The following is a 20,244-nucleotide window of genomic DNA, read 5'->3' on the forward strand; positions in this document are numbered from 1 at the left end:
TGTCAGCTTCCATCCATGTTGTGGTATGGATCAGCACTTCATACATACCTTTTTAACGACAATAATACAATATGTGGAATGATTTTCCATTGTATGGATCACACTTGGTTTATCTATTCCTGTGTCGATGGACATTTAGTTTGTTTCCACCTTTTAGCTGTTCTAAGGCTACGAAAACGTGCGTGGACATTTTTGTGAACATTTTCATTTCTCCTGGGCGGACACGCAGTGGGGAATTGTTGGATCCAAAGGCAAGTCTCTGTTTAACTTCTCAAGGAAACTGCCAGACTGTTTTCCAGAGCAGCGCCGTTTCACATTCCCAGCGGCGGGGCAGGAAGGCCCCGATTTCTCCACATCGTCACCAACACTTGCTACTCTCTCTTTCTCTGCTTGTGCACGTGTCTAAGAAACCCCAAAATCCGGGGTGCCTGGGTGGCTCAGTCAGCGAGGCATCCAACTCGATTTCAGCTCAGGTCACGATCTCACGATCGGTGGGACTGAGCCCCTCATCGGGCTCTGCGCTGACAGCATGGAGCCTGCTTGGGATTCTCTCTCCCTCTCTCTGCCCCTCCCCTGCTCATGCTCGCTCTCTCTCTCTCAAAATAAATAAACATGAAAAAAAAAAAAAAAAAGGAAATCCCAGAATAAAAAGAAAAAATAGAAGAAATTGGAAACTGAGTGTGTGTGTGTAAACTGAAGTGCTCTGGCTGGTTTATTAGCAAACACTTGACTGCCACACGCTGTCGTGCGTATTTGGGGCAGATAGTGAACAAAACAGAGAAAGGTCGCTAATTCAAACTCAGGACAGCTTGAGCTGGCTCTCGCTGAACCGCCATCTTTGGAGGACTTGCCTCCCTGTCCTCGGTCCTCAGAGATGACCGAGTGGCAGTCGGCGTGCTCTCACTCTCGTGCCGTCCCCCCAGGTGGCCCCGCGCGCCTGCCCCCTGGCACCTCTTCCCCTGCGGGTGGGACGGGGTGGGCTTGCATGGAGTAAGGGGCCACTGGGATGAAGACCAGGCAACCACAAGGAACAAGATGGCGTAACTGCCTTACCACTTCCTGGTATTCGGGCCATTCCTCCAGGGGTGGGCCCAGGCCCCGCTATTTTGAAGAGGCCGCCCACGGGCTACTGCCTTCCCACCAGGTCAGTTGTCAGCCAGAGTCTCCCTCTGATCCCGGTCTGAGGCCATGGCTAATGGCTGGCGCCCAAGGTGCACAGTCACTCACTTTTTCACCCTCCAGCTTCCTCGTCTCTAGGACCGTGTGTGAGTCCCTTCCCCAGACCGAGTGTCCAGCTTTCTGTCAGCGGTCACCGCCTTCTAGGAGCTTCTGCAGGACCTCTCCCACCACAGAGCCCCTCCTTGCTGTGCTGGTACCTCAGCTGGAGACGCCGTGGCCTTCACGGTGGCCGCCATAGGTCAGCTGGCCTGCTGCAAGGACGCCGTTTTCTTTTTTTTTTTTAATTTTTTTTTTCAACGTTTATTTATTTTTGGGACAGAGAGAGACAGAGCATGAACGGGGGAGGGGCAGAGAGAGAGGGAGACACAGAATCGAAACAGGCTCCAGGTTCTGAGCCATCAGCCCAGAGCCTGACGCGGGGCTCGAACTCACGGACCGCGAGATCGTGACCTGGCTGAAGTCGGACGCTTAACCGACTGCGCCACCCAGGCGCCCCAGGAGGACGCCGTTTTCGTGTGTGGCCCACCGAGCCATGCCGGGCTAGTTCTTAGTGGGGACTCAATACAAACTTGATGAATGTGTGTCTGCTAGGAATTCCTAACAACTGAGAAGACGGAGAGAGGATGAGGGCAAAGCAGTGGAAGAAAACTTCCCGGAGGGCATGAGGCTTCGGTCAGGCTGGGGCTCGATTACAGCCCCCAGCAGCGTGGGGTAGAAGGGAGCCTGAGCGAGGCAACCTCGTAGGACTGGCAGGAAAGGCCCGGAGAGTCCTTTCCAGTACAAGCCGTGTCACTGAGCCCTTGTTCACCAGGCACCTGTTGAGCCCACTACCTGGAAAGCGCCAGGGGTTTCTTTCAGGCAGTTTTTTTTTTTTAAATGTCTATTTACTTTTGAGAGACAGAACGTGAGCTGGAGAGGGGCAGAGAGAGAGGGCGACAGATTCCAAAGCAGGCTTTAGGCTCTGAGCTGTCAGCACAGAGCCCCACGCAGGGCTCGAACCCACCAACCGTGATAACATGACCTGAGCCGAAGTCAGAAGCTCAACCTACTGAGCCACCCAGGCGTCCCCAGGCATTATTATTTCTAATTTACAAATGAGTTCAGAGGTGTGGGAGGCCCAGTGACTTGCTTAAGGTCACTTTTGAACACCACGAGACTGCTTTCCATACTCGTTTCCATTTGCTATTTAAATAAAACACACCGTTAAAATCCACCCATTTTCAACTCAATGGATTTAAAAAAAATTGTTTTTTAAGTTTATTTTTGAGAGAGAGACAGAGCACAAGCAGGGGAGGGACAGAGAGGGAGACACAGAATCTGAAGCAGGCTCCAGGCTCCGAGCTGTCAGCACAGAGCCCAACGCGGGGCTCAAACCCACGGACCGTGAGATCATGACCTGAGGGGAAGTTGGATGCTTAAGTGAGCCACCCAGGCGCCCCTCAGATCGATGGATTTTAATACAGTCATGCAGTCATCACCTCATCAGGTTTCTGGACTTCCAGCGCTCCCCCAAAGTCCCCTCTTGTCCCTCTGTAGTCAACCCCCACCAGGACTTCTGGCCCTAGGCACCCTGCTGACCCACCTCCTGCCTTTTCTAGAACTTTGTGAAAAAGAAATCAGACCATGTAGTTTTGTCTGGCTTCTTTCACGTAGGACACTTCTAGCAAGGCACCCCATCCTACTATTGTTTTCCAACGCCGAACGTTCCCTCTCTCTGCTCCGCAGTGTTTGGTGGGCAAGTCTTGTAAAACCTTTGTAAAATTTGTTTAGCTTGTTACTGAGTCTTTCAAGAGTTAACAACGACTTGACGCTAAGTTCAACGGATTTTTGTGTGATCTCCTATCTTAGGGTTTTGCTAAATTCACGTATGGTTCCAGTTCGTTCTTGTAGCATCCTTGCTGGTTGTGCATCAGACAACCACGTAACCTGGGAAAAGCCTTCACCTTTCCTCAGATGGGACCAGTTCTGGAAGGTGTGAAGCAACAGTGGAGTTTGAGGCCACCTCTGCATCTCCCCCGCCGCGTGGAGCACCCATCTTCCGGGGGGGGGGGGGTGCCACATGGCGTCACTGGGTGATGGTTCTAGACACGGCACACACCTGCCTTGAGCGCTTTCTCAGTGACCCAGGGAGGAGGCGTTCAGTTGGATCACTTACACGCAGGTTCTCCGTTTGTGGATTCCCTCAAACACCTCTTCCTGCAGGCTTCAGCCTTCTTACCAGACTAGGGAGAAACTTGCCCTTCAAGGCCTCCTACCGGCCACTTCCACTCCCTCCTAACTGGGAACATCTTCCCCAAACAACTTTGGGCTTTGGGGATCAACCTGGACTCAGATACCGAGCCCTCCATGTAAGCAACTCTCATTTGCGGGAGGAGAGGAAGCTCTACCTCAGGGGATTTTAAGGATCAGACGTGACTTCCGTTCACCTGGCACTTAGCAGCCGTCCTCCCACCGCCCCAGGTTCTCTCCCAGCCCATCCCCCTAGATTCTGCGTCACAGTCACGGTCTGCAGGTGATCTTCGCCCCCAAATCCCATGTGGACCCACCAGCACCCATGTGCCGAAACCAAAAGCACTCAGTTTTCGGACCGGAAGGCTGATTTAGTCCCTGCTGCTCCCAGCGGGGAGCCCCACCGACCCGGCCGGTTCGCCCCACCCCGCCTGCTGCTGCTCACAGGGGTCAGAGACCACCCTCCACGCATCTCGCGGGAGGCTCCGTGAAGAGCCAGAGAGTAAGCGGATTTCAGATGGGATGGAATTAGAGTTGCTAAAGAACGCGGGAGACACAAGGCTGAGGTATTAAGGAGCTATATTTAGGGCATAAGGCAGGTCTTACAAACACTACAGAAAAGCCGTTTGGACGTAAAAATCCAAGGAGAAAGGAGTCATTAGGAAATGTAACATAGGACACAGAACTCATGTTGTGTGATGGTCCCTTCTCTTCCGTGTGGTTCCAGAATATGCTCCTGACCCCAGAGCCGCCACCTGAGCGCGCACGGGGAAGGTCACAGACGACTTCAGGCCGGCAACGTCAACCACCGCCCTCCGTCTCCCAGCAGGCAGCATGTGTGCACCCCAATTTTTTTACAACCCGGGGCTGCCCTGTATTTTGGAACCCCACTTCCCCACACAAAAGATTTTCGCAGAGCTTTTTTTAAATTTGTTTGTATTTGTTACAACCTTTTAAAGCAGAATGTGTCTCGAGCACTACATTTCCACTCACGAAACTTGTGGAGTTATTTCCCCAACAGCTTTACAACGCGCCTAAGCAGCCTTCGAATTTCGCTACTCTAAACAACGCTCTTCTCTTTGGAAAACGAGCCCTATAGTTACTCCCATCAAGTTGGTTCGGTTTAACACACTAGTTTCTAGAGGCCTGGTACATGCAGCAAATAACTACAGGGGACAGAAGATTTGAAAAGTAAATCCTAGAAGGTGAAAGTTGTTTCAACCGAGATTTTTCTTTTAAACACCAAGGTATAGCTCAGAACACTTCAGTGACAGACGAGTTTGGTCTTACTAGGGAATCCACTTGTCGCGAACACTTCAGACCACGCGGTTCACAGGAGGTTACGTACACCTTGCGACAAACGTTACCGTGTCCTGGAAGAGCAGCCAGCGTGGCACTTAAACAAAACAAAACAAAACCCCAAAAAATAAACAAAACAACTAGCCGGGCTTTAGTTTCTACGCGTCACAGTATCACACTCGAACAGAAAGAAATCTTATCTTCCCCACAAGTAGCTCTCGTCATGCCTTACAGACTCCTAAAACGTTAACAAAAATAAAGAAGAACGTCCTTGAAAATAGATCGTCGGAGGGAACGGGATAAAGCATCGAGTACATAGACGAGGAATCCTCGGGGCGGCGCTCAGTCGACTTCTTCCATGCGTGACGTGTCGTCGTCACCTTCCAGGGGTGGCATCTCCTCGGTCACCGCAGCACTGCTGTCATCGGCGGTGGGGTCATCTTCGTCGATACCTTTTCGCAAAGGAAACCCTCAGGTTACACGGCCCCGAACCAGCGCCTGGCATCAGCCCCGCGCCGCTCTCGGGGGGGGGGGGGGGTGGGGGGTGGGGGGTGGCGGGCTCTTGCGAGCAGATGACCTCTTCCTCAGGGGACCCGAAGGGGTTTCTCACACAGGGTGCCTGGCAAAGCTTACCCAGACCAAGTTTGATCATCCTGTAGATCCGGTTAGCGTGTGTCTGTGGGTCTTCCAGACTGAAGCCAGAGGACAGGAGCGCGGTTTCGTAGAGCAGGATGACCAGGTCTTTCACGGACTTGTCGTTCTTGTCCGCCTCCGCCTTCTGCCGCAAGGTCTCGATGATGGAGTGGTCGGGGTTGATCTCCAGGTGCTTCTTCGCTGCCATGTAGCCCATGGTGGAGTTGTCCCTTAGGGCCTGGGCCTTCATGATCCTCTCCATGTTCGCCGTCCAGCCATACGTGCTCGTGACAATGCAGCATGGGGAGGTCACCAGTCGGTTTGACACAACCACCTGCCATGAAAACGCGAAGTGAGGACTGGGTCTAGAAAAGTCCCTCTACCACAGCTTTATCGTAAAACGGACGGAGGGACTCCCGCTACTGTATTCACAAAATGCCAAATACCACATGCAGACCCAAGTACCCACAGCCCTCTTCCTGCACATCCTGACACCTTCTAGCTCCTTCAAGACGGTAGAGGGCCTTCCTGCTCGTTTAACGGGCCTGATTTTCCGCTTGTGTCATACTGTAAAAGCCGAGAGAACTTGGGAGGAAGGGGCTGTATGTTCGGACAACCTGAAAAACACCTACGGGCCTTTCAAGATCACGCCCACAATTAGGAAACCCAAGTAGAAGGAAACCACGTTCACCCACCTTTTCCACTTTTTTCTCCAAGATGTCCTTCATGATCTTGCACAGGTTTTCAAACTTTGTCTTCTTCTCTTCCTGTTTCTTTTTCTCTTCTTCATCTTCTGGAAGTTCCAAGCCCTCTTTGGTGACGGACACTAAAGTCTTCCCCTCAAATTCCTTCAGCTGTTGGACACAGTACTCATCGATCGGCTCGATCATGTAGATCACCTCCAGACCGTGCTTCCGAAGACGCTCCACAAAGGCCGAGTTCGCCACCTGGTCCTTGGTCTCCCCTGGGGCATTAGTAGAAAGTTACGCCTTCGCTTAACAGGAAGCGGTGTCGCTTCCTCCGGACTTTTCCCAGTCTCGTCAGCTCGAACCACAGATGCGCCCACAGACGTGGCGCACGTGGTCTGGCCGCGGTTAGTACCCAGGAGTTGACACGGGACCCCACGTGCCTAGGGAACACACCCACGGTCGCCAGGCGGTGCCCGGAACAAGGCCATGACGGCACGCCGCTCGCTCACCTGTGATGTAGTAGATGTGCTTCTGGTTCTCCTTCATCCTGGTGCAATAGTCCTTCAGAGACACCATCTCGTCACCAGAGGCAGACGTGTAGTAGCGCAACAGCTCCGACAGCTTCTTCCGGTTCTGGGAGTCCTCGTGGATTCCGAGCTGAAAGACAACGTTCGCGTCAAAAAAAAAAAAAAAAAGTCACCGAGAACCAGAGAAGCCGGTCTGATTACCGCTGGGAAGGATCAGGCTCTTTCCACGAACCTTAATGTTCTTAGAGAACTGCTCATAAAACTTCTTGTAGTTCTCTTTGTCCTCGGCCAGTTCGGTGAAGAGTTCTAAGCACTTTTTGACCAAATTCTTGCGGATAACTTTTAAGATCTTGCTCTGCTGCAACATCTCCCGGGAAATGTTCAAGGGAAGATCCTCGGAGTCCACCACACCTCTAATGAAATCTGGGAAAAAATAAAGTCGTCCCCGGGACAAAATCAACAAACTCCTACACCCCAAAAACCGAAGGCGATTTCCTGCCCCACAGGCCCGAACCGACGCCCCGGAGCGGAGAGGTCCCCACGCTCGGACTTCACACCCGATCGTCCTCGGTACTCACTCAGGTATTCCGGGATCAGCTCCTCGCAGTTATCCATGATGAAAACCCTGCGCACATACAGCTTGATGTTGTTCTTTTTCTTCCTGTTTTCAAACAGGTCAAAGGGAGCACGTCTTGGGACAAAAAGCAGGGCTCTGAATTCCAACTGTCCTTCGACCGAAAAATGCTGTAATAAAACACACGCCAAACCATCAAGCGATGACGCAAGCGACTTTGACTTCAACTAGAACTCTCGCGGCGACAGAACCGAAAGCACTTCCAGGGAGAGGTCAAGGGCTGGGATGGCCAAGTGCTCAGCTACGACCCTCGATTTGACAAGCTCCGACAAGCCACCTGCAGAAGCAGACCAGCTCTGAAGCACTTTGACACTCACCTTCACTGCCAAGTGATCCTCCCAGTCGTTGGTCAAGCTCTTGTAAAATTCTCCGTACTCTTCGTTAGTAATGTCGTCGGGGTTTCTGGTCCAAATAGGTTTGGTCTTGTTCAGTTCTTCTTGATCGATGTACTTCTCCTTGATCTTCTTCTTCTTCTTCTTGTCTCCGTCCTTCTTTTCTTCCTCCTCCTCGTCGGAACCAACATCTTCTATTTCAGGCTTGTCATCGGACTCCTTCTCTTCCTTTTCTTTTTCTTCCTCTTTCTCTTCCTTTTCTTCAGCCTCATCATCACTGACCTCTTTATCCCGCTCCTTCTCCACCTTCAAAAGAACATGGAAGATCACGTCACCTTTTGCATTCTGGAACTAAATGGAGCGTATGCGCTTATAACCAAAGCCCAAATTAATCAGCCACACTCAAAGGTTTGGTTAAATAACCAGAAAACCACTCAGTAACGTTTAACGCGTCTACCTAAACAATCCTGGGTACCTTAATAGTACAACAGAACTTCAGACCAGCCGGGTCAACACAAGTTTGGATTTTTCCCTCAGTAGTAGATTCAAGAACCACCTTAGTTTGTTAACTTTACACAAACAAGGACACTCACAAAGAGAGTGATAGGATAGCCGATAAACTGGGAGTGTTTCTTCACAATCTCCTTTATTCTTCTTTCCTCCAGGTATTCCGTTTGGTCTTCTTTCAGATGCAAGATAACCTTTGTTCCTCGACCCATAGGTTCACCTGTAAAGGAAGGAAAAAAGTGGACTCCACCTCAATCTGAATGGGCAAACCAAAGTGTTGGGGGGAAAAAAAAAATCGCAATTCAGCTCCCAATGCCATCCACACCCAACAGCTTCTGAGCACGTTTAGGAAAGGGGGTTAACACTGCTGTGGATGAAAGGCGTCCCATGGGAGTTTAACTGCCTTGCCCCAGCAACATCAGTAACCAGATCCCTACCATCGCACCATCATGTGCTTACCAGGCATGCTCCCAAAGAAGCCAACGAATTTTTACCAACTCCACAGCATCTTCAGGGGCCCCCTTCCTACAGCACCCGACCCTCCCCCGCGTGACCGAGTAAATCGTTCCATCAGGTGCCTACCTGTATCAGTCCTGACTGTGAACGACCCTCCTGCAGAAGACTCCCAGGCGTACTGCTCATCATCGTTATGCTTGGTGATCACCGTCACTTTCTCGGCAACCAAATAGGCAGAATAGAACCCGACACCAAACTGGCCGATCATAGAAATATCTGCGCCAGCCTGCAAAGCTTCCATGAACGCTTTGGTCCCAGACTTGGCGATAGTACCGAGATTATTGATCAAATCGGCCTTGGTCATGCCAATCCCGGTATCCACAATAGTGAGGGTTCGATCTTGCTTGTTTGGAATGAGATTAATGTGCAGCTCTTTCCCGGAATCTAACTTGCTGGGATCAGTCAAGCTCTCGTATCTGATTTTGTCCAGTGCCTATCGGAGAAACACATGCCGGTGAGCAGAGCTCCCGGAGGGTGGGACGCACACAGGGGGACCGCGACCCCGTTCCGCAAGCCGACACTCACATCGGACGAGTTGGAAATCAGCTCGCGCAGGAAAATCTCTTTATTCGAGTAGAAAGTGTTGATGATCAGGGACATCAACTGGGCGATCTCCGCCTGGAAGGCGAACGTCTCCACCTCCTCCTCCTCCATCGGCTGGTCTTGGGTCTGGGTTTCCTCGGGCATCTGCAGAGGCCGCGGGGTCGGTTACGCGGCGCCACAGGCCTCCGGGCGGCCCGGCCCGCCGACAAAGGATGACCTCATTTCCAGCTGCGACGCCGAGGCCCGCGCGCACGCCGCCAACGGGCGCCGCAGGCCCGCGGGGACCCCCGCCCGGAGCCGGAGCGCCGGGGCCGCGGCCGGGCGGGGGTCCCCGCGGCGCGCCCTCCCCACCAGCCCCTCTGGGCCCTCGTACGCGGGCGGGGGTCGAGGCCGCAGCAGGCCAGAGGCCTCCGCTGCCCAGAGCAGTGCCGCGCCGCCCCGCGGGGCCCGGGGACCCCCCGGGAGCCGCCTCCGCGCCCGCCGCGCCGCCCCCCCCACAGGCACCCCCCAGTCGCCCCCTCACCTCGGCTAAAGGACCACACGGGCTCCGCGACGACGCAGCACCAGGACGCAGAAGCAACTGGCGCGCCGCCCCCGCGCTCCCTTTATATAGACGCGGGCCCGCCCGGCGCGCGGCGCCTTTTCCAGAAGCCTCCCGAACCTTCCGGAAGAACCCTCCCCAACCGCCGCCGCGGCCGCGCGCCTGCGCCTGCGCCCTGGCCACGGCCCCGCCCCTCCCCCGGGCGCGCGCGGGCCCGCCCCGAGCGCTCCACCCCCAACGGCCGCCGCGCGCGTCCCCGCGCCCGTCTCCGTGCGCCTGCGCAGCCCGGAATTCTCGCGAAGGTCTGGCGCCTTCCGGGGCTACCGCCCCCAGCCTTGCCTCCCGCCGGCGCCCCTGCCCCCCTCTATCCCGGGCGTGCGCCGTGAGCTCGGCGCGCGCGGGCGCAGTGGCGCCGCCCAGGCCCGGGACCGGGTATCCGCAGCCGTTGCCTCTCTGAAGTCTGTAGAAGTAATTTGCCCTTCTTAGACGGTGTCCCCAGGCGGTGTAGGCTTCGGGACCCTCGGTGCCAGCCACCAGGGGCCCCGGGCCAGTTCTAGGGCTCTGAGGCCGGGGTCAGGGTCTCGGGGAGAGAGGAGTCCGGCCCGCAGGTATACGCCTGGGGCAGTGATCAGAGGCTCGGGGCTGGGGCTACGGCTGAGGGTTCGGGAGTCCCGTGCCACATCTCTAAGGCCGGGGCAGCGACTATGGGTTCACGGTCCTGGAAGTGGGGCAACAGGTGCCCCCAGAGCCTCGTGGTGCGGAGGCCCCCCACTGCCCACAGCCTGGTTAAGGGGTGCCAAGGCGTTGGGCCCTGACAGGTGGGAGGGGTGACCGGGGCATGTGCGTGGGGTGGCCAGGCCGACCCCTCGTTTCTGCCCTGAAGCAAGGGAGCCTCCAGCGACGCGGGGGTCTGTTTGGACCAGGGGAGTCCCTGGAGCCTGGTCAGACTCCAGGGACCCGGTTCTGACCGTGGGACGAGGAGCAAGGAACACCAGCAGGTGACAGGGTCATCCCCTGCCTCTCCCCCATTGCCCTGGAACCTCCAAACGCAGGCCTCGGCTGGGGTCGGGGGCTGGTGCACAGGGGGAAATGCTGACATGGACCCTTAGGCCTGGATTCTCCAAACCCGTGCTCCATCCCTTGGGGCTTTCTACCTTTTTTTTTTTCTTTTTTCTTTTCCTTTAGTTTGAGTAGAATTTAGCGATTGTTCACTTATAATATCCAGGGCTCATCACAAGTGCCCTCCTTAATCCCCATCACCTCTACTTGCTTTTGGTTTGCCCTGAAACGGTGTCCTTCATTCACACTAGTCTGGAGTTTCCGGATCGGCGAACGAATGCGTGCTCGCCCAGTACACCCACCAGAATTTTGTAAAGCCCTTTATTGCCTGTTTTACGTAACTTGAGGTATCCATATGAAGTATCTAGTTCGCGGTTTGGGGGACTATCTTGCTCCCAAAGCCAATTTCTAAATGGGGATTCCTAAGGGATTTTGAACAATGGCAGGTGAGAGTCGTAAGAATCTTGGAGTGGAGGGGCCCTTGGACGCCACCCAAGTCCATACCAGGTGGCTTCTGATTTGAAGGACCCCGCCAGGAGCACGGTGTGTCCCAGAAAAAGAGCTCAGCCCTCGGCTCCTTTGTCGCTAGCTCCTCCCAGCACTCCGGCCTCACCCTCCCCCCGGGAACAATCTGGAAGCTCCTTACGTTGTAAACAAACCTGACTGAACTCTCCTTCCACTTCCTCCTTTCCCGGAAAACCCACTCTTCCCTGAACGGGGTTTTCAAAGTGGGGCTTGAGACCCACCGCGGGTGTGTGAAATCGAGGCAGGGGCGTCTTGACTAGCATTAAAAAAATAGAAGAAATAGAATGGAAACTTCCAGCCACGTGGTCAGGGCAGGCGGGGGTTGTTATGCATTTGCTGGGGCACCTTGTAAAACGTATTTGTGACCCCATCTGTGTCTGGGAGCTCTTGCCCGGGTTTTCCCTGCAGCCTGGGCCGGGAGGGGGCAGGGGAGAGGAGACAAGGAGGAGGGGCAGTTAGCAGGCTGGCTCTCGCTGTGCCAAAGCCCTCTCCACCTGGACCGCACGGGGGCACTCCTGCTCCCGACCTGGAGACCTAGCCCACTTCTTCCTTTCCACCCCACTTCTGTCACAGCCCTGGGGAAGTTTCAGGTTTCTTGTAGGTGAGCCATTCAAGGCCCCAGCTATGACATTCTCGGTTTCTGGAGACTTCACCTGCCTCCGCTCTACAGAACTCAGCCCAAGGTCACCCCTGGGATCGTTGTTGCCCAGCTGATTCCAACTTGAATAACCCTCCCTCCTGCCACATCCTCCTGCCTTTTCAAGCTTTCTCCTGCCTGCTTTAGTTACTAAGTAAAAGAACTTTCTCCTCCTGCCCCCTCTTGGCCTCTGGGCAACACGTTACACCAACCCCCATTGCCCTGGGGATCTCTGCCTCAGTTCCACCACCAGCGTGCTGGCTGCCCCGCCCCCCTCTCCGGCCTTTCTCTGGAGCTGTTGGAACAGGACCTCTGTGCAGATGATGACAGAGAAGCCTGGGCCGGGACCATTCTAGTGCCACAGCTGGACACTGAGCTCACTCATTGTCCCACCTGGCTGGTTTTCTGGGACTCACTACTCAGCTAGCCGGCTATCCCACCACCTTCTAGAACACCCAAGCATCCCCATGGGGATCTGGTGTGAGCCCTGCCGTTTCTGCCTCCTGAATGCCTCTCGAATCTGTCTGCTGCTTTCCATCTCCGTTGTCCACTTCCCTCCCCAAGTCCCTCAACCCTGTCACCACAACCAGCGGCTCGTGGAAAAGACCTCCATAGCCACCTAACTGCACCTGTCTCCACCCTGTAGTCTATGGTCCCCCATGCTCCTTGCCACTCCTTTCTCAACGTTTATTTTATTTTTTGGGACAGAGAGAGAAAGAGCATGAACGGGGGAGGGGCAGAGAGAGAGGGAGACACAGAATCGGAAGCAGGCTCCAGGCTCTGAGCCGTCAGCCCAGAGCCCGACGCGGGGCTCGAACTCACGGACCGCGAGATCGTGACCTGGCTGAAGCCGGACGCTTAACCGACTGCGCCACCCAGGCGCCCCACTCATTTCTAAACTTCACTGTGAACTACCCCCACAGGGCTGCGCACAAGTCATTACACTGAAGGAAACATACCAGCCACTGATGGAACTTTAGAAAATGCAAGCCTGGACACCATTCCCTTTTTTTCTTCTGAGTAATGTCCCCGTGGACCGTCACCTCCATCTCCCCAGGGTCCCTTCCCATCTCGACTTACCTATCAGGCCCAATCCCCTCTATAAATAGGTTCTCAGAGTGTGAGACCCCCCCCTCCCCAGCATGGCGTGTGCTCCTCCACTCCAGCCAGTCCTCTGACCCCTGCTCTCTCGTGCCCCCCTCACCTCCTTTTCCACCCAGTCTCCTCCTGCTCCCTCCTCTGGGTTCTGATCACATATCCAAGTCCTAAATATTTGTGGAACTGGTCACAAAGTGATCTGCTGTCCAGGGAACCTGACCATTTTCTTTCTTCACTTGAACCCTCCGGTGTCCCTCTGTTAAGCTGGAACGCGAGACTCTGTTGGAATGCTGGACTCTGGATCCAGGGGCTCTGGATTCAAGTGTCAGATCTTGAATCTACCTGCCCATGTGACCTGGGCAAGTCACTGACTCTGTAACATGCCTGCCTCTGTAACATGGGCATGAGAAGACTATGCTTGTAGGGTTGTGAGCCTTACGCGAGGAAAGTCTGTTTTGGGAAGTGACCCAGCACAGGGCCTGGCACATGGTAACTGCATGAAATAAGTCACTTTTCAGTTTCCCTTTGATTTCTTCTTTGACCCACAGATTATCTATAAATGTGTTAGTTGCTAAATATTTGGAGGTTTTCCAAAAATCTTGTTGTTGCTGATTTCTAGTATTTCATTTCATCGTGGTCGAAGAACATAGTCTCCATGATACAAATCCTTTCAAATTTATTGGGACTTGTTTTATGCCCAGATTATGGCATATACTGGTAAATATTCTGTATAGAAAGTCATTACACTGAAGGAAACGTACCAGTCACTGATGGAACTTGAGAAAATGCAAGCCAACCTTTAGTGACAGAAAGCAGACCTGTGGCTGCCCTGGGGGTGGAGGGGGGGGGCGGCAAAGGCAGGGGTAGGGGGACAGGTGCACCAAGGAAGGCTGAGGCACCTGTTCACCGTCTAATTTGCAGCACGGTTGCACAGGTGTACAAGTATGTCGAAACATATCAGATCGTGCTTAACATGCAGTTTGTTGCATGTCGATTATACTTCACAACGCTGTTTTTTTTAAGAGTTGATCTTGTTTAGCAAACACCAAGGAGATAGGTTCAGAATCGAGTTATCTAGGGAAATTCAGTGGTTCATACTTTGGAAACAGACACAGTTGACTTGGAGGAGCATGAGTGCAGGTCTGCCTCTGGACCATGAGCCCTGTCCCTGCCACTTACTGGCTGTGTGACTTTCAGCAAGCTGCCCAACCTCTCTGTGCTTCGGTCTCCTCATCTCTACATTAGTGATGATCGCAGTGAAGACACAGAAGGATGCTGGGAAAGCCCGTAGGGCGGGCGTGCAGTGAATGCTTGAAGGATGATGCGCCGTTCTCTTAATGGGGAGTGAGGAGACAACCACCAGGTCACGGTGATGCTGTCCTGCACTTGGGCCCCATCTGCTGGATTTGGGCTCTGCTTGGGAGGGAAGGGGAGGGCTGAGAGCACAGTCCCATAGGAAGTGAAAGGATGGGACGTGGAGTGACCAGGCCGTATGTGTTCGAGTTGGTCCTAAAGTTGATTTCCACACAGCGCACCAGTTTCCCACTGACCAACCACAAAACTGGGGGCACTTTGGTACCCAGACCATTCTTCTCCCGGCAAGTTTTAACCTGCCCTTGGAGGCCCAGCCTGGGCAGCCATTCCTGGAAGTCCCAGATGGGGTTGATAACTTCCCTGTCAGTTTGCACACGCTGTCACCAGAGGGAGGCGCGGCAATTCTTCCCTTGCCCTCCTCTCCCACTGGTGTCAGCAGAATGTGGCCATTTGACAGGGGAAACAGTGTCCTGTTGTTCAGTGAGAACCGTCCTTTTTTTCTGAAGGTAATTTATTTTGAGAAAGAGAGAAAAAGAAAGTGGGGGAGGGGCAGAGAGAGGGAGAGGGAGAATCCCAAGCAGGCTCCATGCTCATCAGCACAGAGCCAGACGTGGGGCTCGATCCCACGAACTGTGAGATCATGGCCTGAGTTGGACACTCAACCGACTGAGCCCCCCAGGTGCCCCGAGCACCATTTGATGCCTGTTTACTGAAAGCCCGTGTCCAGGCCCTGGGATGCAGTGGGTGTGACGTCAGATCACTACATGCGTGGTGGAGACAGCCATGAGGCCATCGGCAGGTGAATACACAGATTTATAAACCGAGGAGCGCTGGGAGGGTGTGGGGGCGCTGCCCGAGGCTTCTCTGAGAACTGCCAGTGGTGTTAGCTGCTGGAGGGGGAAGGGGGGAGGGCATCTGGGAAAGAGAACAGCGTCTGCAGAGGTGAAATCTAGAAGGGAGACGGGAGTCTTAGGGAGGAGTGAGAAGGCAGACAAGGAAACGGAGGCTGGAAAAGCCTTTCTGTGGGGTGGGTGGGACGGGGGACACAGCCTGCGGGGGGGGCAGGGTGGCTGTCGCAGCCGAAGCAAGAGGCGGGTGCCAGATCCCGCGGGGCACTGTGCCAGGGGACTCGAAACGTGGCCCGACTGTCCCAGGGAGAGCTGAGTAGGGCCGGAAGCCCCCGAGCTGGTGGGTGGGCACGGGCAGGCTTGCGAGAGAACAGTCCAGGGGAGGCGAAGGAGCCTACAGGACCCCTCACGAGGGATCCCGCGTGGGGGGACACTGGAGTGGCCACAGCAGCAGGTGGCCTGTTTGGTGTCACCATGTTGGGCTGAACCGTCTGTGGGGCATCCGAGGGGATGGGCATCCAGCGAACGGGACTGGGGGGGTGAACAGGAGTGTGGCAGGAGGGGTGGATGGGAAGGAGGGCCGCTCGATCTGCTTGGAAGGCCTTCCCCAGGAGGTGGTCTCAGTGTAGTGAAGAGCTGGGAACTTGGAGCGACAGGGGGAGGCTGCGTCTGTTGGTGGGGGTGCGGTGTGACCCCCTACCAGCCCCCCCCAGGCCTCCCAGTCCCTCTCCTATGAGCCCCCCCAACCCCCCCAGGCAAAGAGTCTCAGGCCGAGCCTTCAGGGGCTTACATTCTAGTGGGGGAGGGACAGACTGTAAACATGCAAATGACAAGTGGGACAGTCTGGGCCAGTGCTTCAGGCCCCAAAGAATGGGCGTGGTCTCGAACTTCCTGGAGGCACGGTCACTTTCCCTTGACTCACCCTCAAACCCTGTGAGTCAGCTTTGACTCATCCCTCGGCCCCCACTTTCTGACAGCTGCCAAGTGGGCTGGGTTTTTCCTTTAAAATGCCCTTTCCGTCCATGTTCAGGGTCCCATCCCGCCCCAGTCCCTCAGCCTCCAAGCCCTGGCCCCCTTAGCTGGCTCTTGCTGGATTCACCTGTTCCACATTCCTGTTCTCATCTGCCCACCTCCCAGGGCAGAAATGTCCAGGGGTCCCGGGGCACCAAGCCAGCCCCTGCACAGGCGTTCAAGACCTGCGCCCCGGGCTGTCCAGCCCATGCCGCCTCCAGGCCCCTTGCCGCTCTGCCCAAGACCCACATCCTCCCCATCTCCGCACCTGACCTTGGTGCTCTGGGGCCTGGAATGCTGGCTGCAGGACCCCCCTCCCCCCATAGACCATCTCCAGGGGGAGGCAGCACTGTCAGCCTGACCAGGTGGCCCGGAATTGAGGACGATTATAGCCGAGAAGCAGGTGCAGAGGAAGGCGGGGAGGGGCAAGAATATGCTGCTGCATTGTTTTCTGGTTCTGTTCCAGCCGCCCTCCTCCGTTCTCTCAGCCTCCACAGGCCGCCGGAATGACCCCCTTAGGCGAAATGATCACCCTCAGGTGAAACACCTTCACCGAAGATACTATTGCAGCAATGCAAGGACTTGGTGGTCTGGCCCCGGTCTTCTTTCCCAGACGTTCCTCTGCCCGCTCTCAGTCGTCCCCCACACACGCCTGGAACCTCAGAGCAGCTCTCCTTGTCAGACCCTTCTCTTCTCCAGGTAGACACAGGACACGCACGTGTCTACCAAGCTCAGCTGGGAAATCCCCTCCTTCAGACCAGATTCACTCTAGAAACCTCCTCCCCTTCCCATGGGGCTGAATGAAAGTGAGACTTTGTCTTCCTCACCTCATTACCCGCCCCCGCGCCCCGCCCCCCCCCGCCCCCCCCCCCCGGCCCCCCGCGGACAGGGCTGCAGAGAGGGCAGGCAGCTTTCCGGGTATGGAAAGGAAAGGCTAGGGGTCCGTGTTTGAAGGCACCAGGTTAGAGCCCTTGGGCCCAAAGGCAGTGACTACACTTTGGCGCCATCTACCGGCCAGTCGATGGGTTGTTTGGGGTCTAATTGGAAATGACTTCCGTCTTCAGGGATTTCTTGTTTCTTTATTTCTCGCGAACAAGATAATTAGGAAAGAGAGAATTATGTGAGATCCAGTCGGGATCACCGTCATTAATGTCTCACCCTGAAAAGTTCACGGCAAAGCTTCCAGCCTTTCAGTGAGCAGGGAAGAAACTGTCTATAAGAAAACAGGAGGCAGTTTTCTGAAATGAAAAAAAAAAAAAGTTGCATGTATTTCACTACTAAAACCTCACACACGAAGAAAGGCTGGCCCTTTAAAGGACTTTAAAGGCAAAGTCTGAGTGCCAACATGGAGAGTTATTGTGTCCAGCCTTCCCTGCTCCTCTCCTCGACCTCCCTTGGGTGGATCTCTCTTGGGCTATCAGGGAGCTAGCCCCCGCTCCCTTCTATCACAAGGGCAGAGGTGAGACGCACCGGGTGCAGCTTCTAGCTCAGCCCGTGGAAGGACAGGTCCAGCTGGCCCCGACAGGTCCCAGAGGGGCTGTTGATTCTGATACCCCCGGGGTGGGGTGGGGTGGGGTCAGAAACCGAAATTGGGGCTGGGGGAATGAGCAGCTATGACATCCCTGGCTGACAGTTCCTTTCTGTCTGCAGTGAGGCAGGGGTCATCTGCCTGTAAGGATCCTGCCCATGTGGCCAGCCGACCAGGCGGCGAGCACCTTGGTCTGCCCACGTTGCCACGAACGGGGTTGTCATTTTCAGCGCTGACTCCCTTATAGGGTCCTGAACGGGGCTTATCAGGCCTTCCAAGAGCTGGTCCTGCTGCTTCGCCCCTCACCCCCAACTGCTGCAATCGAGTGGCTCCCTGCCCCCCAGCATCCTTGGCCCTTTGATCTTCCCGTTCACCTGCCTGGAGAAGCCCACTCCTTTATGAACCCCACGGGAGAGGTGTCTGCTCCTTTGTGCTTCTGTTCCTCCTGATTTGGGGGCGTCTCTCCTCTTTGTTTTTTAACTTTAATTTTTATATATTTTTCTAGAGGTTTATTTACTTTTGAGAGTGTGAGCAGGAGAGGAACAGAGAGAGAGTGGGGCAGCAGATCTCCGAAGCAGGCCCCCCACTGAGAGCAGCGAGCCCAGTGCAGGGCTCGAACTCAAGAACTGCGAGATTGTGACCTCAGCTGAAGTTGGTGGCTCAATCGACTGAGCCACCCAGGCGCTCCTAATTTTTTATTTTTATTAGAGAGAGCGTGTGAGTGGGGGAGGGGCAGAAGGAGAGAGAGAGAGACTGAATCCGTGCTCAGCGCAGAGCCCAACTTGGGGCTCGATGCCACGACCCTGGGATCATGACCTGAGCTGAAATCAAGAGTTGGATGCTCAACCGAGCCACCCAGGCACCCCAAGTGTCCTCCTCTTGAAGCCTCAGTTTCCTCATCTGGAAAAATGGGGGTAGGGATGGGACAGTTGAACCAGGTACCACTTGTCTTAATGTGGTTTTAAATTCTTTCACTGGAGGACAGATGGACTGGGGTCCAAGTGCATTATTCACTAGAAGTGCACAATGAATGAGTTACTGGAAACTTTACACATTGCAGCCCCTCGTACCTTCTCCAAAGTTAGGGCAGACAAGCCATATACATGTTTTACTTCACTGACTGTGTCTCAGTGAATGTGTGGTGGCAAATCATAAAGCCAAGTTCAGGGTTCAAGTTGCTACTGGCTACGTAATGAGAACGATCTAAATTTATAAGCTACTTCACGATTCCTCTGAGCAGCACTACAACTGCAGATGATATGCTGCCTACAAACTCAGAGCCCTTTCAGCAACTCTGCCTGTCATTTAGAAAGACAGGATGGGGGCACCTGGCTGGCTCAGTCGGTGGAGCACAGTGACTCTTGGTCTCAGGGTTGTGAGTTCAAGCCCCACATCGGGCTCTGTGCTGACAGCTCAGAGCCTGGAGCCTGCTTTGGTTTCTGTGTCTCCCTCTCTCTCTGCCCCTCCCCGCTCATGCTCTGTCCGTCTCTCCCCAAAATAAATAAACGTTGGGGCGCCTGGGTGGCTCAGTCGGTTGAGCGTCCGACTTCGGCTCAGGTCATGATCTCACAGTCTGTGGGTTCGAACCCCGCATCGGACTCTGTGCTGACAGCTCAGAGCCCGGAACCTGCTTCAGATTCTGTGTCTCCCCCCTCTCTGCCCCTCCCCCACTCACGCTCTCTCTTTCTCAAAAATAAACATTACAAATTAAAAAATAAATAAAAATTCCCCCTTTATTTTTATTTTTTTTTTAAGTTTATTTATTTTGGGGACAGAGAGAGACAGAGCATGAACGGGGGAGGGGCAGAGAGAGAGGGAGACACAGAATCGGAAACAGGCTCCAGGCTCTAGGCTCTGAGCCATCAGCCCAGAGCCCGACGCGGGGCTCGAACTCACGGACCGCGAGATCGTGACCTGGCTGAAGTCGGACGCTTAACCGACTGCGCCACCCAGGCGCCCCAAAAATTCCCCCTTTAAAATAGAATCGTTGGTGAACGTGAACGTCCCAATTTTTGTCCTTGTTGAGTAAGGATGGCAGCAGTGAGGGGGGCCAGGCTCACGGCGAGTTCTCTCCGGATTCAGATCATGTGTCAATGATAAAGAGGGACCGCATTAGCAGCCGTGTTGGCCACCCTGCCTAAGATATAGACATTATCGATAATGTTGAACTGTTTCACCACATACATATGGGTGTCCTTAAGTGATGGATGTTTGAATTTAAATAAAGACCTGGTTAGCACATGTATCCTGTGACTTCTTTTTCTCGGCACGATGTTGACTTGTGCACCATTCCTTTCTCCTGCTGCAAAGTATTCTACCACAGGGCTCCACGACAATTTGTACGTCTGTTCTGTTGGTAGACACCTGGGTTGTTTCCAGACTTCTGCTATCGTAAACAGTGCTGCTATGGATATTCTAGTAATGTTTTCTGGTTTCGCTGGGTATTAAACGCATCGATTTTAGCAGATACAGCCAAATTGTTTTCAAAATGATGTTATCAATTGACGCTCCCAGCAGAAAATGAGTCTCTCTCAACCCACTGTCACGATCACCTGGTGTGCCATTTGAACATTTTTTTGCCAGTCTGGTGGCTGT

General features: G+C 54.4%; 1 protein-coding gene across 1 annotated transcript; it reads right to left on the reverse strand.

Moving 5' to 3' along the window:
• Nucleotides 1–3,970: 3,970 nt before the first annotated feature.
• On the reverse strand, nucleotides 3,971–9,818 carry HSP90AA1 (heat shock protein 90 alpha family class A member 1). The gene is made up of 11 exons (XM_045452131.1): nucleotides 9,612–9,818; nucleotides 9,071–9,232; nucleotides 8,612–8,978; nucleotides 8,116–8,249; nucleotides 7,508–7,828; nucleotides 7,135–7,300; nucleotides 6,789–6,979; nucleotides 6,539–6,686; nucleotides 6,036–6,304; nucleotides 5,341–5,674; nucleotides 3,971–5,159 (listed from the first exon to the last, which is right to left on the reverse strand). The coding sequence occupies exons 2-11, from the start codon at nucleotides 9,230–9,232 to the stop codon at nucleotides 5,050–5,052; spliced, it is 2,202 nt and encodes a 733-aa protein (XP_045308087.1). The 5' UTR covers nucleotides 9,612–9,818; the 3' UTR covers nucleotides 3,971–5,049.
• Nucleotides 9,819–20,244: the final 10,426 nt, after the last annotated feature.

This window comes from Leopardus geoffroyi, chromosome B3 (genome assembly GCF_018350155.1).
Source record: "Leopardus geoffroyi isolate Oge1 chromosome B3, O.geoffroyi_Oge1_pat1.0, whole genome shotgun sequence".
Lineage (NCBI taxonomy): Eukaryota > Metazoa > Chordata > Mammalia > Carnivora > Felidae > Leopardus > Leopardus geoffroyi.

What these genes read in the sequence shown, in the direction of transcription:
- HSP90AA1 (XM_045452131.1), bottom strand. Translation starts at nt 9,232, where the DNA reads ATGCCCGAGGAAACCCAGACCCAAGACCAGCCGATGGAGGAGGAGGAG. An exon ending in AGGATCACTTGGCAGTGAAG is followed by an intron (nt 7,301 to 7,507) that starts GTGAGTGTCAAA and finishes GTTTTATTACAG; the next exon opens with CATTTTTCGGTCGAAGGACA. An exon ending in GCACATCTACTACATCACAG is followed by an intron (nt 6,305 to 6,538) that starts GTGAGCGAGCGG and finishes CTAATGCCCCAG; the next exon opens with GGGAGACCAAGGACCAGGTG.